Source organism: Dendronephthya gigantea, unplaced genomic scaffold (assembly GCF_004324835.1).
Source record: "Dendronephthya gigantea isolate DGI-Jeju-01 unplaced genomic scaffold, DenGig_1.0 000373F, whole genome shotgun sequence".
Lineage (NCBI taxonomy): Eukaryota > Metazoa > Cnidaria > Anthozoa > Malacalcyonacea > Nephtheidae > Dendronephthya > Dendronephthya gigantea.
The window spans coordinates 59,940-75,880 of record NW_021163383.1 but is presented as its reverse complement, the minus strand read 5'-3'; the positions used below and the strand labels follow the sequence as shown (position 1 = coordinate 75,880).

The window sequence follows — 15,941 nt, the reverse complement described above, 5'->3', positions numbered from 1 at the left end:
CTGAATAGACGGGTGCGTGGATAACAAAACGAACTCGACAGACGATTCTGATAACAATGTTCTGAGGATTTAATATAAATCAACAATACTACAGGTATAGACTGACAAACACGAACTCGTCGTTGGGATAACACAGTCGAGCTAGAAACGATTGTCCGTAGATAATACGACTCGGGAAACGGACTGTAGATCGATTGAGAATCGACTGGAAATCGATTGAGAATCGACTGGATATCGGTTCGAATTTGGTTTGCGCACGCACCAAACCTTCATAGAATAAATAGCGTAGAGAATGTATATTTGTAGAGTACCAACGTGAATAGATATTAATACGCCAATTATTTAATAAAGGCACCAACGACAGTTGCTTACTCACAAGCAGGTCCACGTTAAACACTGACTTAAGTTTGCTTGAGTCTCCTATATTTATGCAGAGCGATACCGGAACGTGCAATGGATCTAGAAATGTTATTTTGCGCAACGGACATTGCTAGGTTAGGTTGGGAAACCGCATTGCGCATTTGCTGACTAAATTTACGCATTTTGGTTTAGCGGTTGTGGCTGCGGAAAATAACAAGGTTGTTTTTGCCAATACAATATTATAGAAAACATCCGTTGGTTAGTCTCTTCCGTTTCGAAACCAACACCCACTAATGAAACTAGAACCACTACGATTACATTCATATCAAATTTTAATATCAAAAGAGTATAAAGAAGAGTATTTAACGTGGTTTATCTGCGAGACAACTTTTGCTCTGTCCATTAAACGACACTTTTGCAACCACTCGTTTTATTACACTGGAAGAAATTCATAGTATGATTGATTAACTTATGATTGAGACTGAAAATGTCCAAAAATATCGTGTTCAAAATATTGATTTTCCTGACGACTAGACTTGTTACGAACGAAAGAGAGTACAAACAAATACTAACCCCCTTAAAGACAGCGTTACAAGCACATTTCTCGTCAACACAAGATGTTTTCAAACACATTTCACAATGGTAATTCAAGACTGGTGACACAATGGTAATTCTCGGTTCCAAGGTTGTCATAGCCGGGGGTGGTATTGGGGATAAGCTCCCACTACCTATAAAATACTCCCATATGGCGTGCGTGCTCAAATAGCCTCTGACAACTAAGTCCAGCTCCTGGCGTGCTCGTCGCGGGACTGCTTCTACTGACAGGAGAAGGGGTGCAGGCGGGTCTCTGGCGCCTTAAAACCAGATTGCTTCGGGCAGGTGGGGCTCGACAGCCTGGAAAGGCAGTCCACCTAGGGGAAGGAAAACCCTGATTTCAAACCTCCGCTGCCTTGCGGCATACCCGTTCACTGGAAAGGCTTCGGGAGTCAACCCTGAGGAAAAATCCGGAGTCGGAGCCCCTAAGGCAGTTCGTCGTTAGCTTCAACCTCGTTCTGGCAGCTCCTGCGACGGCGCTGGTGCCAAACTGTAACAGCCTGCTGTTCCTTTGGATCCACCAACGACGTGGAGAGGGGGGACACGCTGCATGGGCAACAGCCCGTCCTCCATATCATCCTGCCCAGGCTAGAATCCTACCACAACGTACCAAAACCCAGACCATACACCGGAGAGGACACTCCAGCTTCGCCCTCGGCGTCGACACAACACGGGAAGCAATAGATACCGGTTATAAGTCATCGCTCGATTGGCGTTGATTGCTTTCGACGGTGGGAGGCATTTTCGGATGCCATTGGACAGCTATCTCCCGCCTCAAGCTGGGCAGCCCCCAGCCAATAAGGTGCAGTCCCGCCACGGTCTGCTTGCCCCATTGGGTGCATGGGGATTAGGAGAAATCTGAACGGTAGACTGCAAATCTCGCACCAGGCATAACAAAACAAAGAAAAATACCAGCTCTAAAACTGGGAAGCTGGAACGTACGAACTATGATGACCGGCCTCGCAGAAAACCTCAAACACATCAGCGACGCCAGGAAGACCGCCGTCATCAACGACGAGCTGAAGAGACTGAACGTAGACATCGCCACCCTGCAGGAAACACGACTGGCTGACTCGGGCACACTGAGAGAGAAAGACTATACGTTCTTCTGGCAGGGAAAGGGCTCCAACGAGCCCAGGGAGTACGGAGTGGGCTTTGCAGTTAGGAATACATTGCTGAAGATGGTTGAACCAGGCAGCAATGGCTCTGCGCGACTCCTGACTCTCCGCCTTAACACCACTGAAGGCCCTGTCACTCTCGTCAGTGTCTACGCCCCAACGCTGGCCGCCACCCCAGAAGCCAAGGATGAGTTCTATGAGAACCTAGCAGCCACTGTCAGGAATATCCCCAGCACAGAACAACTAGTTCTGCTTGGCGACTTCAACGCCAGAGTGGGCGCCGATCATGACTCCTGGCCGTCCTGCCTCGGTGAATTTGGTGTGGGCAAGATGAATGAAAACGGACAGCGTCTACTGGAGTTCTGCACGTACTACAACTTGTGCATTACCAACTCCTACTTCCAGACCAAGCCACAACACAAAGTTTCCTTGCGCCACCCGCGTTCCAAACACTGGCACCAGCTGGACATGATCCTGACCAGACGCACCTCCCTGAAGAACGTGCTATTGACCCGTTCCTACCAGAGTGCGGATTGTGACACAGACCACTCACTGGTGTGTTGCAAGTTCAGGATGCAGCCAAAGAAATTCCACCGCGCCAGACAGCAAGGAAAGGCACGCATTGACACCAGCAAGATGGCCCAACCAGAACTTGTGGAGCAGTTCGCCGCCGCCTTTGAGAAGGAGCTTGGCACCTTGGGGCACGAGGAATCTGCAACGAAGAGGTGGGAGGAACTGCGAAACACCATACACCACACAGCCTTGACTACCTTTGGGAAGAAAACCACCAAGTCGCATGATTGGTTCGAAGCCAAGACGACTGAGATGACCCCTGTCATCGAAGCCAAGCGCGCTGCTCTCGCCGAGTACAAGCGGACCCCAAACGAGAGGAACCTCCAGATCCTCAGAGCTGCAAGGAGCAAAGTCCAGCAGACGGCACGGCGCTGCGCCAACGAGTACTGGATGCAGCTAAGTGAAGACATTCAGACTGCCGCCATCACTGGGAACATCAGAGGGATGTACGATGGCATCAAGAAGGCACTGGGCCCAGTTCAGAGCAAAACGGCACCCCTCAAATCCTCCACTGGGGAAACCATCACAGACAAGGGCCAGCAGATGGAGAGGTGGGTGGAACACTACTCCGACCTCTACTCCACACAGAACACAGTGTCCCCCTTAGCTCTTGATGCTATCGAGTGCCTACCGACCATGAACGTGCTCGACGCGGAGCAAACCTTGGATGAGCTCAATAAGGCCATTGACAGCCTGGCCGCAGGAAAAGCTCCAGGCAGTGACGGTATACCACCCGACCTGATCAAGCACTGCAAGACTACCCTATTGCGTCCACTGCACGAAGTCCTCTGCCAGTGCTGGAAGGAAGGTGCTGTACCTCAAGACATGAGGGATGCCAAGATCATCACCCTCTACAAAAACAAGGGCGAAAGAAGCGACTGTAACAATTACAGGGGGATCTCTCTCCTCAGCATAGTTGGCAAGGTGTACGCGCGCGTCATCCTCGTTCGCTTACAGAAACTCGCCGAACGCGTCTACCCTGAGTCCCAGTGTGGCTTTCGCGCCAACAGATCAACGGTAGACATGATTTTCTCCCTCCGCCAACTCCAGGAGAAATGCAGAGAACAGAACATGCCGCTGTATGTTGCCTTCATTGACCTGACGAAGGCTTTCGACTTGGTCAGCAGAGAAGGCCTATTCGCGATCCTGCCAAAGATAGGATGCCCCCCAAAGCTGCAGAGCCTCGTCGAATCCTTCCACACTGATATGAAGGGAACTGTACAGTACGACGGCAGTATCTCGGAGCCATTCGACATACGCAGCGGCGTCAAACAAGGCTGCGTCCTCGCCCCGACTCTCTTCGGGATCTTCTTTGCATTGCTCCTGAAGCATGCCTTCGGCTCATCAACAGAGGGGATCTACCTACACACCAGATCCGACGGCAAGCTGTTCAACCTTGCCCGCCTCAAAGCCAAAACCAAAGTACGAGAGGCCCTGATCCGCGACATGCTGTTTGCCGACGATGCTGCAGTCGCAACACACACACAGCAGGAGCTCCAGACCCTGATGGACCGCTTTTCCCAGGCCTGCAAGGACTTCGGGCTTACTATTAGTCTAAAGAAGACCAAAGTACTGGGACAGAGCGTGGAAGTGCCACCATCTATCACCATCGACGACTACGAGCTGGAAGTCGTGAACGAATTCACATACCTGGGGTCCACGATCAGCAGCAACCTCTCACTGGACACAGAACTGGACAAAAGAATTGGGAAGGCAGCAACAACACTCGCTCGCCTCACCACACGAGTGTGGGAGAACTCCAAACTTTCCATCAAGACCAGGATGGCAGTGTACAATGCCTGTGTCCTCAGTACACTACTGTACGGGAGTGAGACGTGGACGACCTACGCCAAACAAGAAAGAAGACTGAACGCCTTCCACCTGAGGTGCGTCCGCCGCATACTGGGCATTTCGTGGCAGGACAAAGTGCCCAACACCGAAGTCTTGTCTCGCGCCGGCCTTCCAACCATGTTTACCTTGCTCAGACAACGAAGGCTCCGCTGCTGGGCCATGTTCACCGCATGGAGGACGGCCGCATCCCCAAAGACATCCTCTACGGAGAACTGGCGAGTGGCAAGAGAGGCACTGGCCGCCCACAGCTGCGCTATAGAGATGTCTGCAAGAGGGACATGAAAGCTCTTGAGATCGACACAGAGCGCTGGGAGAGCCTGGCCGACGACCGCTCTAGATGGAGAAGCACAGCGACCACACAGCTGAAGACAGGAGAGGAGCGGCTGAAAGGTGCTGCGGAGGAAAAGCGAGCCCGCAGAAAAGAACGTGACCGCTCTCACAGCACAGAGACAATCCACAAGTGTGACTTGTGTGACAGAGACTGCCATTCGCGCATCGGCCTGTTCAGCCACAGGCGGCGCTGTTCCAGCAGGACAGACAACTAGGATTTTCAACCCATGGTCACCACAGACCGAAGGAGGCCGATGATGATGAATTCAAGACACAGATGTGGACACATTCGTTACAATCGGCTTTGAATTCTAAAGTGAAGAGATATAAAAATGGTATACTGAACATTAATTAGAGAAATGCACATGCAGGGAATACCAGCGTAGGGGGAGGGGGGGGGGGCTATAGCATTTGCAGAAACAGTTCGAGCACTCTTTCTTTCAGTAATGATCAATTAATTAATGACACCGAAAAGACTTAAGTATAACAATAGATAAAACATTACACTGGTATTGGTTGCTACATTCAGCGATATAGTACGCTAAAGTAAAGCTAAAGGATAGGGTATATTTTTGAATAAAGGTAGTAAAAAAGGAACATACTCATCGCCGCTATACTCGCGAAATATGGATGAATTGATGCGCTTTTCATTACTCCTAAAATTGAAATAATATCAAGTATAAGCTGTTTTTGTTTTGTAAAGATTTAGAATTCCCGAGATTTAATATTTTAGCACACCTTTTTTGATTGTTTGAGAAAATTAGCTTTTCCAATTGTGTAATGATAAAAATGTGCGCATGCACAACTCGGGTCACTCGATAGCATAGTCACTCGATCGCGAATGTCGCTGCATGTTAATGCCATCGAGTGCTAATGTTAGACTGAAATCCAAATCACCTTAACTCGTCAATGGCGAATAACAAAATGGTGCATAATGCTGAGTAAAAACCGAGCAGAGACTGGCAATGGGCACCAACTTGAGTTCTTGATCAGTACATCTCTATATGGCATAGAACACTGTATGTAAGGCATTACAGTCTGTTGTGTGTTGTACTTGAACATTGTGGTTATTTCCATTTTACGAGATATGCTTCAAAAGAATTCATCCAAATAACCCTTTCAGAAATTTATGTACCAGGTGGGACCAAAAGAAACTGGCTTAATGCACAAGGAAATTTACCAGCCCGGCTGGAAGCCTACGTCTGGTAAGTGCTAATATGTGGTAAACACCAAACCCAGCTAGCACAATCACGTTGTATGAACGTTGTATCAACGTTCGTCGAACGCTTAGATAACGTTATTTTGGGTAAACGTTTTTTTTGTGAGCTTGTAGGAACGTGGTAGTAACGTTAAGATTAACGTCACGGCGCGACGTTAATACAACGTCCGCAGGGGCGGATCTAGGGTTTTTCAAACATAAGTCCAAATTGGGAAATTTTGAGAAAATTTTGATTATTTCGGCCCATTTTAGGGTTCACAATGCCCAGGAAAGACGTATTAGATTGCGCTTATTAACAAAGCTGGGAGGGTCGTATTTTAAAACACACAACTTCGTACTCCCATATATTATCCCCTTATGATAGCAATAGTTGATTTAACACAAATTAAACAATATCCTGAAATAAAATAAAGAGAGATATTTCCATTGCTTCGCGTAAGATGCATTGATTAGGCGTACAAGAACTTTACAAAACCATGCTAATCATAACAAACATAATATGGTATAAATAGTCGCGAATATTATAATATGCATCCAAACTTCAATATAATGCAAATTTTCAAACACTCCAACGAGTGCTGAGTAAGTAGGCTTATCCATTCTAGTGCATTTTACGACGGGATAAGTTTTATAACCATAATATGAGCGTAGGAACTAGGAAGATTATGATATATAAACTACAGTATATTGATAACTGTAAACGAACTTGTCACATGCATGGAACACTCCTAAACTAAAAAGGAATTGTCATATATAGATCAGTATACAAATTTAGAGTTTTATTACTATTTATTTTTCCTATAATATATGACATTTTTATTATTAATTATGACATCATCATCATCGCATTTCTCATCAATTTCTTCCAGGCTTGCCAGAGAAGTACCTAGATGTCGAAAATATTTCAAACCAACTGCAATCTGGCTTTTGGCAAAAGCTATTCCTTTGTTAGTAATAGCAAGTTGACCCTGTAATGTCTCGATTCTTTCGCAACGCAAGGAATAACACTTCCTATCAGCCAATAAGTTCTACAACAACAGAAAATGTAAAATACGAAGAAAATTGGAGACTAACACTAAACCACAGAAGACTACATGCCATTATGGTGCACACATATTAATACATTGTTATACCTCATTTTCGTTTTGATATTTATCATCAGGTTCATTGACGTCGTGAATAAAAGCTAACTAGGGATCCAAGGATAGTGCAAAGTTTTCATGCCCTGTAATACCTAAGCAACCAGACGTTTGTCCCAACATAAAAATTTTGTTTGACTTATGCCAGTAAAAATATAATGAACTAGGTTAAACATTAATCAAAAGGAAATTACTCAAAGTACTCAAGTTACGTTAGCCGCGGATACTGTCACTAATAAATTACAATTTTAGTTGCCCATGTAAACCTAACCGGGCGCGATTTTCTCAGTTTAGTCTCTTTTCTTCGTCAAACAACTGTGACTACATTCACTACATATATACGATGGCTACAATTTATCCGTCACTTCATAAGAATAGCAAAAATAGTTGCGTTGTAAATAATGTAAATAAACCGCGGTGCATATTATGTCTATGATGTGGATACTTCGACGCGTAAATCGATACAAAACAATATACTTATAATCAATACTGTATACTGCCAAAATGATTTGATTACTGCACAAAATGTCCGTTTTTTATAGTATCATTTATGTACTGTATGCAGAATACCAGGTATCGACTTGCTATCGACATAATATAAATTCGTGTAACTGTGTAAGAGTCTATCAATACATAAACAACACGGCGTCGTTTCTTCCTAACCTCTTAGCTCTATTTATGGAATAAACCTTCCAAATTATATTTGTGTTGAATTGAATGCTCGTAATTCATAACATAAGTTGATAAATTGCGTAGATTCTCAAAGAATTGCTCGATTTTTACGCCCGGAATGTTTTGAAGCAATGCTCGTCGCTCCTCGTTTCTTTACATCGTGAATAATGTTCAAGTCTGGACGGCACATGCGCAGTTGCGACGTGTAAGAAAAAATCGGGTGTTCCGGGGGGTAATACAGCGCAAATCGTTTTAAAACAAAACCTAAACCGCGGAAAAGCAATGCATCAAAATTTACAGTAACCGCCAAAATTCCTCAATATTTTGGTGAACTTTGCAAAAAGGACATAGTGCATTAATAACTAAAGCAATTTAAACTGATTTAAAAACTTTAAATTACTGATCATACTCAAAAAGGTACTATACGCATAAATCAATCTACCCCCCGTAAAGTTTACACTATGACTGACTGACTGACTGACTGACTGACTGACTGACTGACTGACTGACTGACTGACTGACTGACTGACTGACTGACTGACTGACTGACTGACTGACTGACTGACTGACTGACTGACTGACTGACTGACTGACTCGTTTGAATTTTCGCCACTCATCACAATACTGCAAAGTTTCTCAAACTTTGCACTAAAAATACAAATTCAGGTAAAAACAGCGCTTTGCAAAGACCATTGTAAAAAAATCAATGAAGGAAACAAACATAGATTTCTAGCAATTTCTAGCAAGTTTATTGTCAAGACTTTATACAATAACAGCTATTGCAAAAGTTCGGAAAATATCTGATACTTATACCTATTCGCTCATTAATGTCTGCTTTTCTTTGATGAAGGTTGTCCAAAATATTCTTTAAATAGAACACGAGGAAGTTCTTCATTTCTTTTCTTATTTGGTCTTCTTCTTCTTTTAGCCTTTGAACCAGCATGAACTTTTCTACTACCTGTGCCTTGTATCGTACAGGAAGACCTATAGCATAGCAAAAAATCTAAATCAATCTATATAGAGATTAAGAAACAAAGAAAAAATTCTATTCTTTCGATAAAAATGTAGCCATGATACACTAGTAAATTGGCTATACTTTTCGTAGTTGTTGGTTCCTCACTAAACGACCAAAGAAAATCTCCCGCAAGAATAGCCTCAGCACTTGTCGCAGGCAGTTTCAGAAGGCTGTTAACTGAATTCAACTCTTCTACTGTGGACGCTATTTCTGTTTTTTCCCTTCAGCATTTTGCTCGCATAGATGATCTCCTTTTACTAGAATCTAAAGAGAAAGCCTTTATTTAACCAAATAAAATAAAGTACGCGGACCTAGTTATTAACTCCGAACGATGTGAGTAACCGGGATAAACAGATTATATTAAAGTAACAATAAAATTGTTATACACCAACCAGCAAGCGACGAAATCTCCTTCATCCGCCTCGTAATGGAAAAGTACAGCATCTCCAATTTTCTCTGCAACCTGGACAATGTTACTTTCGCAAGTTCAACCTTCCCCCGAGCAAGAAGCTCCTCCTCTGTTACGGTGGAATTCAAAAGCTCGGACGACAAAACACGCAATCTTTCCATGTTCTTATTCAACTGCTTTGTTTTATCTGCAGCAAGTTGGTGAAATTTTTTATCCCCGATTAAAATCTGCGTCTGGTCATCGTTCCTACTTACAAACGTATTTAGTTGTTGAGCATTTTGTACCACATGATGTAAAAGGTAGAATTCTCCTAAATCCCCAACGTCAACATTTTTTCCTGCTTTTTGTTCTAAAGAATCCATAAAGTATATACATTTGATCAATTCGTACAGTACAGTATATATTTTAACAAGATCAATCATTAGTCGTACCAGTAGCAAACTGCTGAACATCTCTTTTCCATGACACAACTGAGGGATCCAAATCAGCGTCTGATAAATTAATCTCACGCACATACGTGTAGCAAGTTCCGTTTTCGCCTCGTCCAGTTTCTTTTCCGTCTACAGAAAGGCATTGAAAGAAAGACTAAACGAATGCTGAAAAGAATAACGCATAAGCTCAAGTATGCAACGAAAACGTTTTACATATAAAGCGAAAATATATACTGTAATTAACCTTTTTCAGGCGAAGAACCAACAGCTTAGGTAGATTAGAGATTTTTCGCTTATTCCAACTCAATAGATGCTCAGTGATGCAATCCTCGCGACCTGTAAAAGGAATGCATGGAATGTCAATGTTATACGGTTCACTGATCTCCATTAGGATGCAGTGATGCACAATTACATTCTATATTAACCTGATGCTATCATATTCTTGGTGGTGGATCCAAGTCTGGAGAGATAGCTGTTGATTTGTTCAACTTCCTCCCCAGGAGTTGCAGCAGCACCTTCTTGCCATCTTCCACTCCAAATAACCTATGTTAAATGCAATGAAAATTTGCTACACATTATGTCATGCCCCAAAATTTATATTGAAGTTCTGTCCAAATAAACTCTTGCCAAATTGAAAGAGAAATTCTTAAACGTTTCAAACCAATACAGAGACCAGAACGAAGAATCTAGACCTAGTAAAAATACCTGACAGTTCCAACTGTGCGATTTTCCATGCATGAGTGACAAGGCTGGTTTTGTATCAGTTAATGCCCTCTTGTTCTGCTCTGAAGTGACTCGCTTAGCCCATGGCCAGTACTTACATATCACATCCTCCCACAAGAACCTAACATTGTTTGGATGAACAAAATTTAAATGTAGATAGTGAGCATAACCATAAACTTCTCCTCTAAACATATTCAAGGCGGCTTGACAAACAGAATGTCTGCAGCCAGCCACTACTATGGTGGCCGATCGCTATCATTCATATTTTTGTTAATAATAGAAACAAAATAATATCTATACGTATTTTAAATGTAAACAGATTACAAATTGCATTTCAATTGATAAACGATTCGAAAATAATAATCAAAATCAAATCAAAATGAGAATCAAAATCAAAACGAGAATCAAAATTAAATCAAAATCAAAACGAGACTCAAAATGATTTTACAATTGCAAATAGAAGTGAATATGAAGTGAAATTTTATCGGCCTAGCGCTATCAAAATTCATTTGAAATTTCACATGACTTTAAAAGATAAATCCCAATAAATGCAAAAAAAATGAAATTGAAATTTTATCGGCCTAGCGCTATCACAGTATACCATAAAGCATTGCGCGCTATTCAAATCAAATTATGTGGTCGCGCATGTGTTTAAAATTTGCATGTGCTCCGTCCTGCTGTCGAACATGGCGGATCGAGCGGCTTGGAAGAATTTTAAAAAGCAAATGACAGCGAAACGAGGAAATAAAAAGAATACGTCTGGTGTTAAAATACTAGAGGAAGAGTCAATGACGGTCCAACGTTTGAGTGCGGATGTGTCGGGCGGATTCTGTGTGTGTTCCAGATACTATCTTTAAAAGTATTAAAAAGTAGTCTAATCTTCTTGTGCATCGCACAATAGCCAAGGAGTTTACCGGGGCCATGGTGTTCGCTCGATACAGCATCATGCACATTTTCAATAGATATAATTTTATTTGTGTCTATGTATCTGATATTGAAATGTCGAAGGCGTCTATCAAGGGTTGCTATACTCCAGGCATATTGCGGGAAATCACGTTTCAAAAAGTCTAACATCTCCTTGCGTTGAATACCTTGACGTACGAAGTCTTTCATATCTTCTTCTAATTTTGTATCGTTTTGCCAAGAATCATTTCTAAAATATGAACCAGTTGCCATATTGTATACCTACGCCTGTATTCTAAAAGCTCACTCACACTCAAACTCATTGAGTGGGAGATCTTAATCTTCTCATAACGTTTCAATGTATTCTCATGTATATCTCATAATTATTTCCAGCCGAACAGGGGCTCAGTGATTTTCAGTGATTTACCTTATACCTTTCCATCTATTCAGAAAAAACTTTCTCATTGATCAGCATTAACGAAATTTATATGTCACACTCGATGAGTATGAGTGTGAGTGAGCTTTTTGAATACAGGCGCTAATGTATAAAATGCTAATATGCCAGACTTTCCGCACAGGAAATAGCGCGCAATGCTTTATGGTATACTGTGATAGCGCTAGGCCGATAAAATTTCAATTTCATTTTTTTTGCATTTTATTGTGATTTATCTTTTAAAGTCATGTGAAATTTCAAATGAATTTTGATAGCGCTAGGCCGATAAAATTTCACTTCATATTCACTTCTATTTGCAATTGTAAAATCATTTGATTCTCGTTTTGATTTTGATTTAATTTTGATTCTTGTTTTGATTTTGATTCTCATTTTGATTTGATTTTGATTATTATTTTCAAATCGTTTATCAATTGAAATGCAATTTGTAATCTGTTTACATTTAAAATACGTATAGATATTATTTTGTTTCTTTTATTAACAAAAATATGAATGATAGCGATCGGCCACCATACACTACCAATCCAGTTTCATCCTGGTTCTTCTTCGCTTTCGACACAGCTTTTGCAGCTTTCCAATGTGTATCACCACAAAAACTATCTTCTTTCTAAACAAAAAAAGATTCCAACTAAATTTAACTATGTGAAGAACGAAAAAGAACAAAAATATCGGCCAACGACCAGTATTTTATACTGTAACTTTACCATATGTTTCTTCGTGATTTTGGAACTCAAGCTTCTTATATGAGAATCTACTTTCGCATTTTCGACAATCAGATGGTCATTGTAATAAGAAGGACTTGTACCCCTAAATATTCAAATTTCCTAAGTGACATATAGCCAGTTTGTTTTATAATGTATGTAGTCTTACAAATGTCATGTTAGGAAAATATAAATCACACAAGTACATGAACTATTAGGGTGTGGTACCTTGATACTTTATCATATCTATAAACCTTGTGGTTGCCATCAATATGACAAGAGTGTTGGTCAACACTGCATGGTGGGCATTTTCTCCAATCTTGAAGTTGTAGCGAAGCCAGTTCAAATTGACAATAGCACCACTCTGCAAAGGCCTTCCTAAATGTTGCTGCAGTAATTACATCTGCCTTTAATACAAAGAAAAAAGACATTTGTATGCTCTGACCTTACTGAGTGCTAATTAAATACCATCCAACACACTATATGTACCCCATTCAATTTGTATGATTATCTTCTTTTAGTGTGATCAGGCTTTTGCTAATACATTATTGATAACTGCCACAATATACAGCACTCACCCTTTTTTTTGGAGTGAGACATGTCTTCCAAGCTTCTAATAAAAGCAGTTTGTGAGGAGCCTGGCATTTGCTTCCGGAAGGCATCCCAAAGAAGAAACAGCTCTTGATGAAACAAGTAGTTTACATTGGCAGGACTTCCTGGCCAAAACCCACTTTGAACTATACAGTCAAACGAATTTGGTGACCATTGCCAAGTACATGATGAACAGTGTATGTTAAACCAATTGAGGTCAAAACAACCTTAAATATCAGAAAAATCCATTAACTTTAACGGTTTACTTATACTCATGCAATCTTAGCATATACTGTTAATGATTGACTATGAATGTATAATTACATTATACTATCTCAATATACACTCTACTGTGTACTATAAACATCAGCACAGAAATAAAAAAAAATAACAAAAAGAACTGGCACCAACATGTACGGCATTATTTTGTAGTAAACTTATGATTAGGTTCAATTTTTGATCGCATTAAAATACAATACCTTCAGATGTGATGAGTATAACTTTTGAGCTGTTCAATGTTTTCAAAGTAGATTCCCCGCACACCAAGCAAGATGTTGGGTAAAGAAACGGACATGCACGACCTTAAATATAGTAGGAAAATTACAGCTTATCCCTTAGGTCCTTCCATTATAAATAAAAGCCTCTGAATTCCAAACTTCTCATTCAAATTTGGAAGTGCAGATTCCTGTGTACCTCATATCCGTTTAAGTTATTTTATAGACAGTTGCTTGTAAATAGTTTGCAACCATATTGCAAGGTACACTGCCTTTAAAAATTATTAATTGAAAATAATTATTGACACATACCAACAGGAACAAGCTTTCCATCATCAGTTATTGACTCAGTTGGAAGAATGTATTGAAAATACCCATTTATCCAAACTTCGCGATCATGAAGAGGCTGACACTGATGTAACTTCTTCATCACAGTTGACATATAAATATTGAAAAACACCACACTGCTTACACCTCAATTGCACAACATTGGTGCAATCAATTTTAGAGCAATGTAATGAAGAAGTGGAGGGGCAAATGAACACAAAACACTGTGAATATAGCTCCTCTAGCATTCTCCCAGTTTTCCTCAAGATGTTTATTCGTTTTTGCCACACAGTGGTATTATCATTAATTCCCCAACAGCTTCCTCACACTGTTCAATGATTGCATCAAGGTCTATAAAATAATGCATATACCATTACATTAAGAAATTAATTCAAGTTGAAATGTTATTGTAGGTCACATACTGTTACTGTACAGAACCTTCAAACATGGAACACTCTAGGTTATTTAACAAATCCATATAAGGTAGATGTATGGTAGATCCAAAATTAATTCTACCTGTACCTTGCTCAAAAGTTTCAAAATGTTCATCTACTTTGTCAGTTAAGAGATCAACAGGTTTGTTCAATCTTGTGTATTCCACTATTTAGTTATAAAAGCTATACATTAAAAGTGATTTAAAACTTGCATGCTTGTCTATTTAAATAAAATCGCTACTATATTACTTAGGAAAAATATCTTAGGGTAGAGCACAAAACCCATTAAACCACATCCTACAATCATACAGCCACATTATGTTCATACATAGGCTAATTTGTAATGATATTTCTAACCTCACTCTCTAGTTTCAATATGCTTTAATAACTTAAGGTAATAATGAGATTAGCCATATATATGTTTATTTTATTATTTATTTAAGGCAATAGCACCCTAACTTACTTACTTACTTACTGCCCATCATGCCTATGTGGCACATAGGGCAGCAACGAAATCTTTCCAACCCTGCTTATCTTTAGCCAGTTTTTCAATGGTGCTCCAGCTGTAATTGAGCTCCCTCAGTCCCTTTTCTACAGTTCTGCGCCATGTTGTTTTTGGGCGCCCTCTGCTCCGTTTACCTTCAGGTGTCCAGCGCATTGCAATTCTGGCTATGTTGTTATTGCTCTTTCACAGCACATGCCTGAAATATCTCCATCTTCTCCTGGTGATAAGGGTACAAATATCCTCCTGTTCGGTTTGCTTCAGAAGCTGATCATTTGATATTTTCCGGGGCCAGAAAATTCACCCTAACCCCACTGTAATTTTATAACGATTTGAGGCTGATTTTTAGTATAATGATTTGACTGTTGTGCAGGACTAATTATGGTAGTTGTAGTCCAAAACTAAACAGTAAAACCATTATACTTGTAAAATAAAATTCATACATCATTTTATTGGGCGAATATTTGGACGTATTTACAGCCTGGATTCCAGCAAAGCAGATGGAACATGCAGGCTTGGAAAAGGTTATCAAAATTTGTCTGGTTCTACCTTCTAATATCAGTAATATGAGAATATACAGTTAGAATATATAACTGCATAACACATGAACTGTGATTGAAGTGTTTACCTGACTCTGGATTGCTTTCGTTCACAGAGTCTGTCTCGACAAATCCTTCCTTGTTTGCAGTAGTTGCAGTGATATTGCTGCCTATTAATAAGTGGTGTAAAACAGTAAAAGTCAAAGCTTAAATAACCTACAAAACTCCACAACACAAAAACTTTATTGACATTTCCGCGTTTACCTCGTCTTGCCCAGCTAGACTGCGACAATCGTCTTGGGTTGTGATATATTCGCTGGCCAGATTCGTCTCTTCTCAGTACGATGTCAATATCTTTATTTTTACTTGAGTGGTTAGGTCGAGTCTTTCTACTTTTAGAAGACTCTGCACCTGTAATGGTGTTAATCTCATCAATTATCGAGTCTAGGTGTTCATCTTCATTCTTTTTGCGTTTTCCAGCAGATTTACGAGACAGGATAGTATAAAACTAGGCGATATTCAAAGAAACAACATACTGGTAAGAAATGCAATGTTGTGTTTAGTT

At 40.8% G+C, this 15,941-nt stretch overlaps 1 protein-coding gene and 2 long non-coding RNA genes across 6 annotated transcripts; all 3 read right to left on the bottom strand.

Annotated features, from left to right (window-relative positions):
• Positions 1–6,895: 6,895 nt before the first annotated feature.
• Positions 6,896–10,663, bottom strand: LOC114542651. 3 transcript variants are annotated; one of them, XR_003689712.1, is made up of 8 exons: positions 10,417–10,663; positions 10,137–10,254; positions 9,956–10,047; positions 9,712–9,840; positions 9,264–9,629; positions 8,953–9,135; positions 8,670–8,840; positions 6,896–7,073 (listed from the first exon to the last, which is right to left on the bottom strand). It is a non-coding gene; the product is annotated as an uncharacterized LOC114542651 (long non-coding RNA). The 3 variants fall into 3 exon arrangements; XR_003689713.1 differs by lacking the exon at positions 6,896–7,073 and having other exon boundaries at positions 8,601–8,840; positions 9,264–9,467; positions 9,535–9,629; XR_003689711.1 differs by lacking the exon at positions 6,896–7,073 and having other exon boundaries at positions 8,601–8,840.
• Positions 10,664–11,219: 556 nt separating this feature from the next.
• LOC114542647 lies at positions 11,220–13,986 on the bottom strand. The gene is made up of 7 exons (XM_028562149.1): positions 13,887–13,986; positions 13,560–13,661; positions 13,068–13,307; positions 12,718–12,896; positions 12,493–12,595; positions 12,309–12,395; positions 11,220–11,285 (listed from the first exon to the last, which is right to left on the bottom strand). The coding sequence occupies exons 3-7, from the start codon at positions 13,149–13,151 to the stop codon at positions 11,220–11,222; spliced, it is 519 nt and encodes a 172-aa protein (XP_028417950.1). The 5' UTR covers positions 13,152–13,307; positions 13,560–13,661; positions 13,887–13,986.
• Positions 13,987–14,208: 222 nt separating this feature from the next.
• On the bottom strand, positions 14,209–15,871 carry LOC114542652. 2 transcript variants are annotated; one of them, XR_003689715.1, is made up of 5 exons: positions 15,641–15,871; positions 15,466–15,546; positions 14,799–15,151; positions 14,424–14,501; positions 14,209–14,252 (listed from the first exon to the last, which is right to left on the bottom strand). It is a non-coding gene; the product is annotated as an uncharacterized LOC114542652 (long non-coding RNA). The 2 variants fall into 2 exon arrangements; XR_003689714.1 differs by having other exon boundaries at positions 14,803–15,151.
• Positions 15,872–15,941: the final 70 nt, after the last annotated feature.

Bases quoted from the DNA above. Each gene is read 5' to 3' on its own strand.
- LOC114542647 (XM_028562149.1), bottom strand. From the start codon at position 13,151: ATGCCTTCCGGAAGCAAATGCCAGGCTCCTCACAAACTGCTTTTATTA. The intron at 12,596-12,717 runs GTACCACACCCT...TTGAATATTTAG, and splicing joins AGATATGATAAAGTATCAAG to GGGTACAAGTCCTTCTTATT. The intron at 12,396-12,492 runs GTAAAGTTACAG...TTTTTTGTTTAG, and splicing joins AAATCACGAAGAAACATATG to AAAGAAGATAGTTTTTGTGG.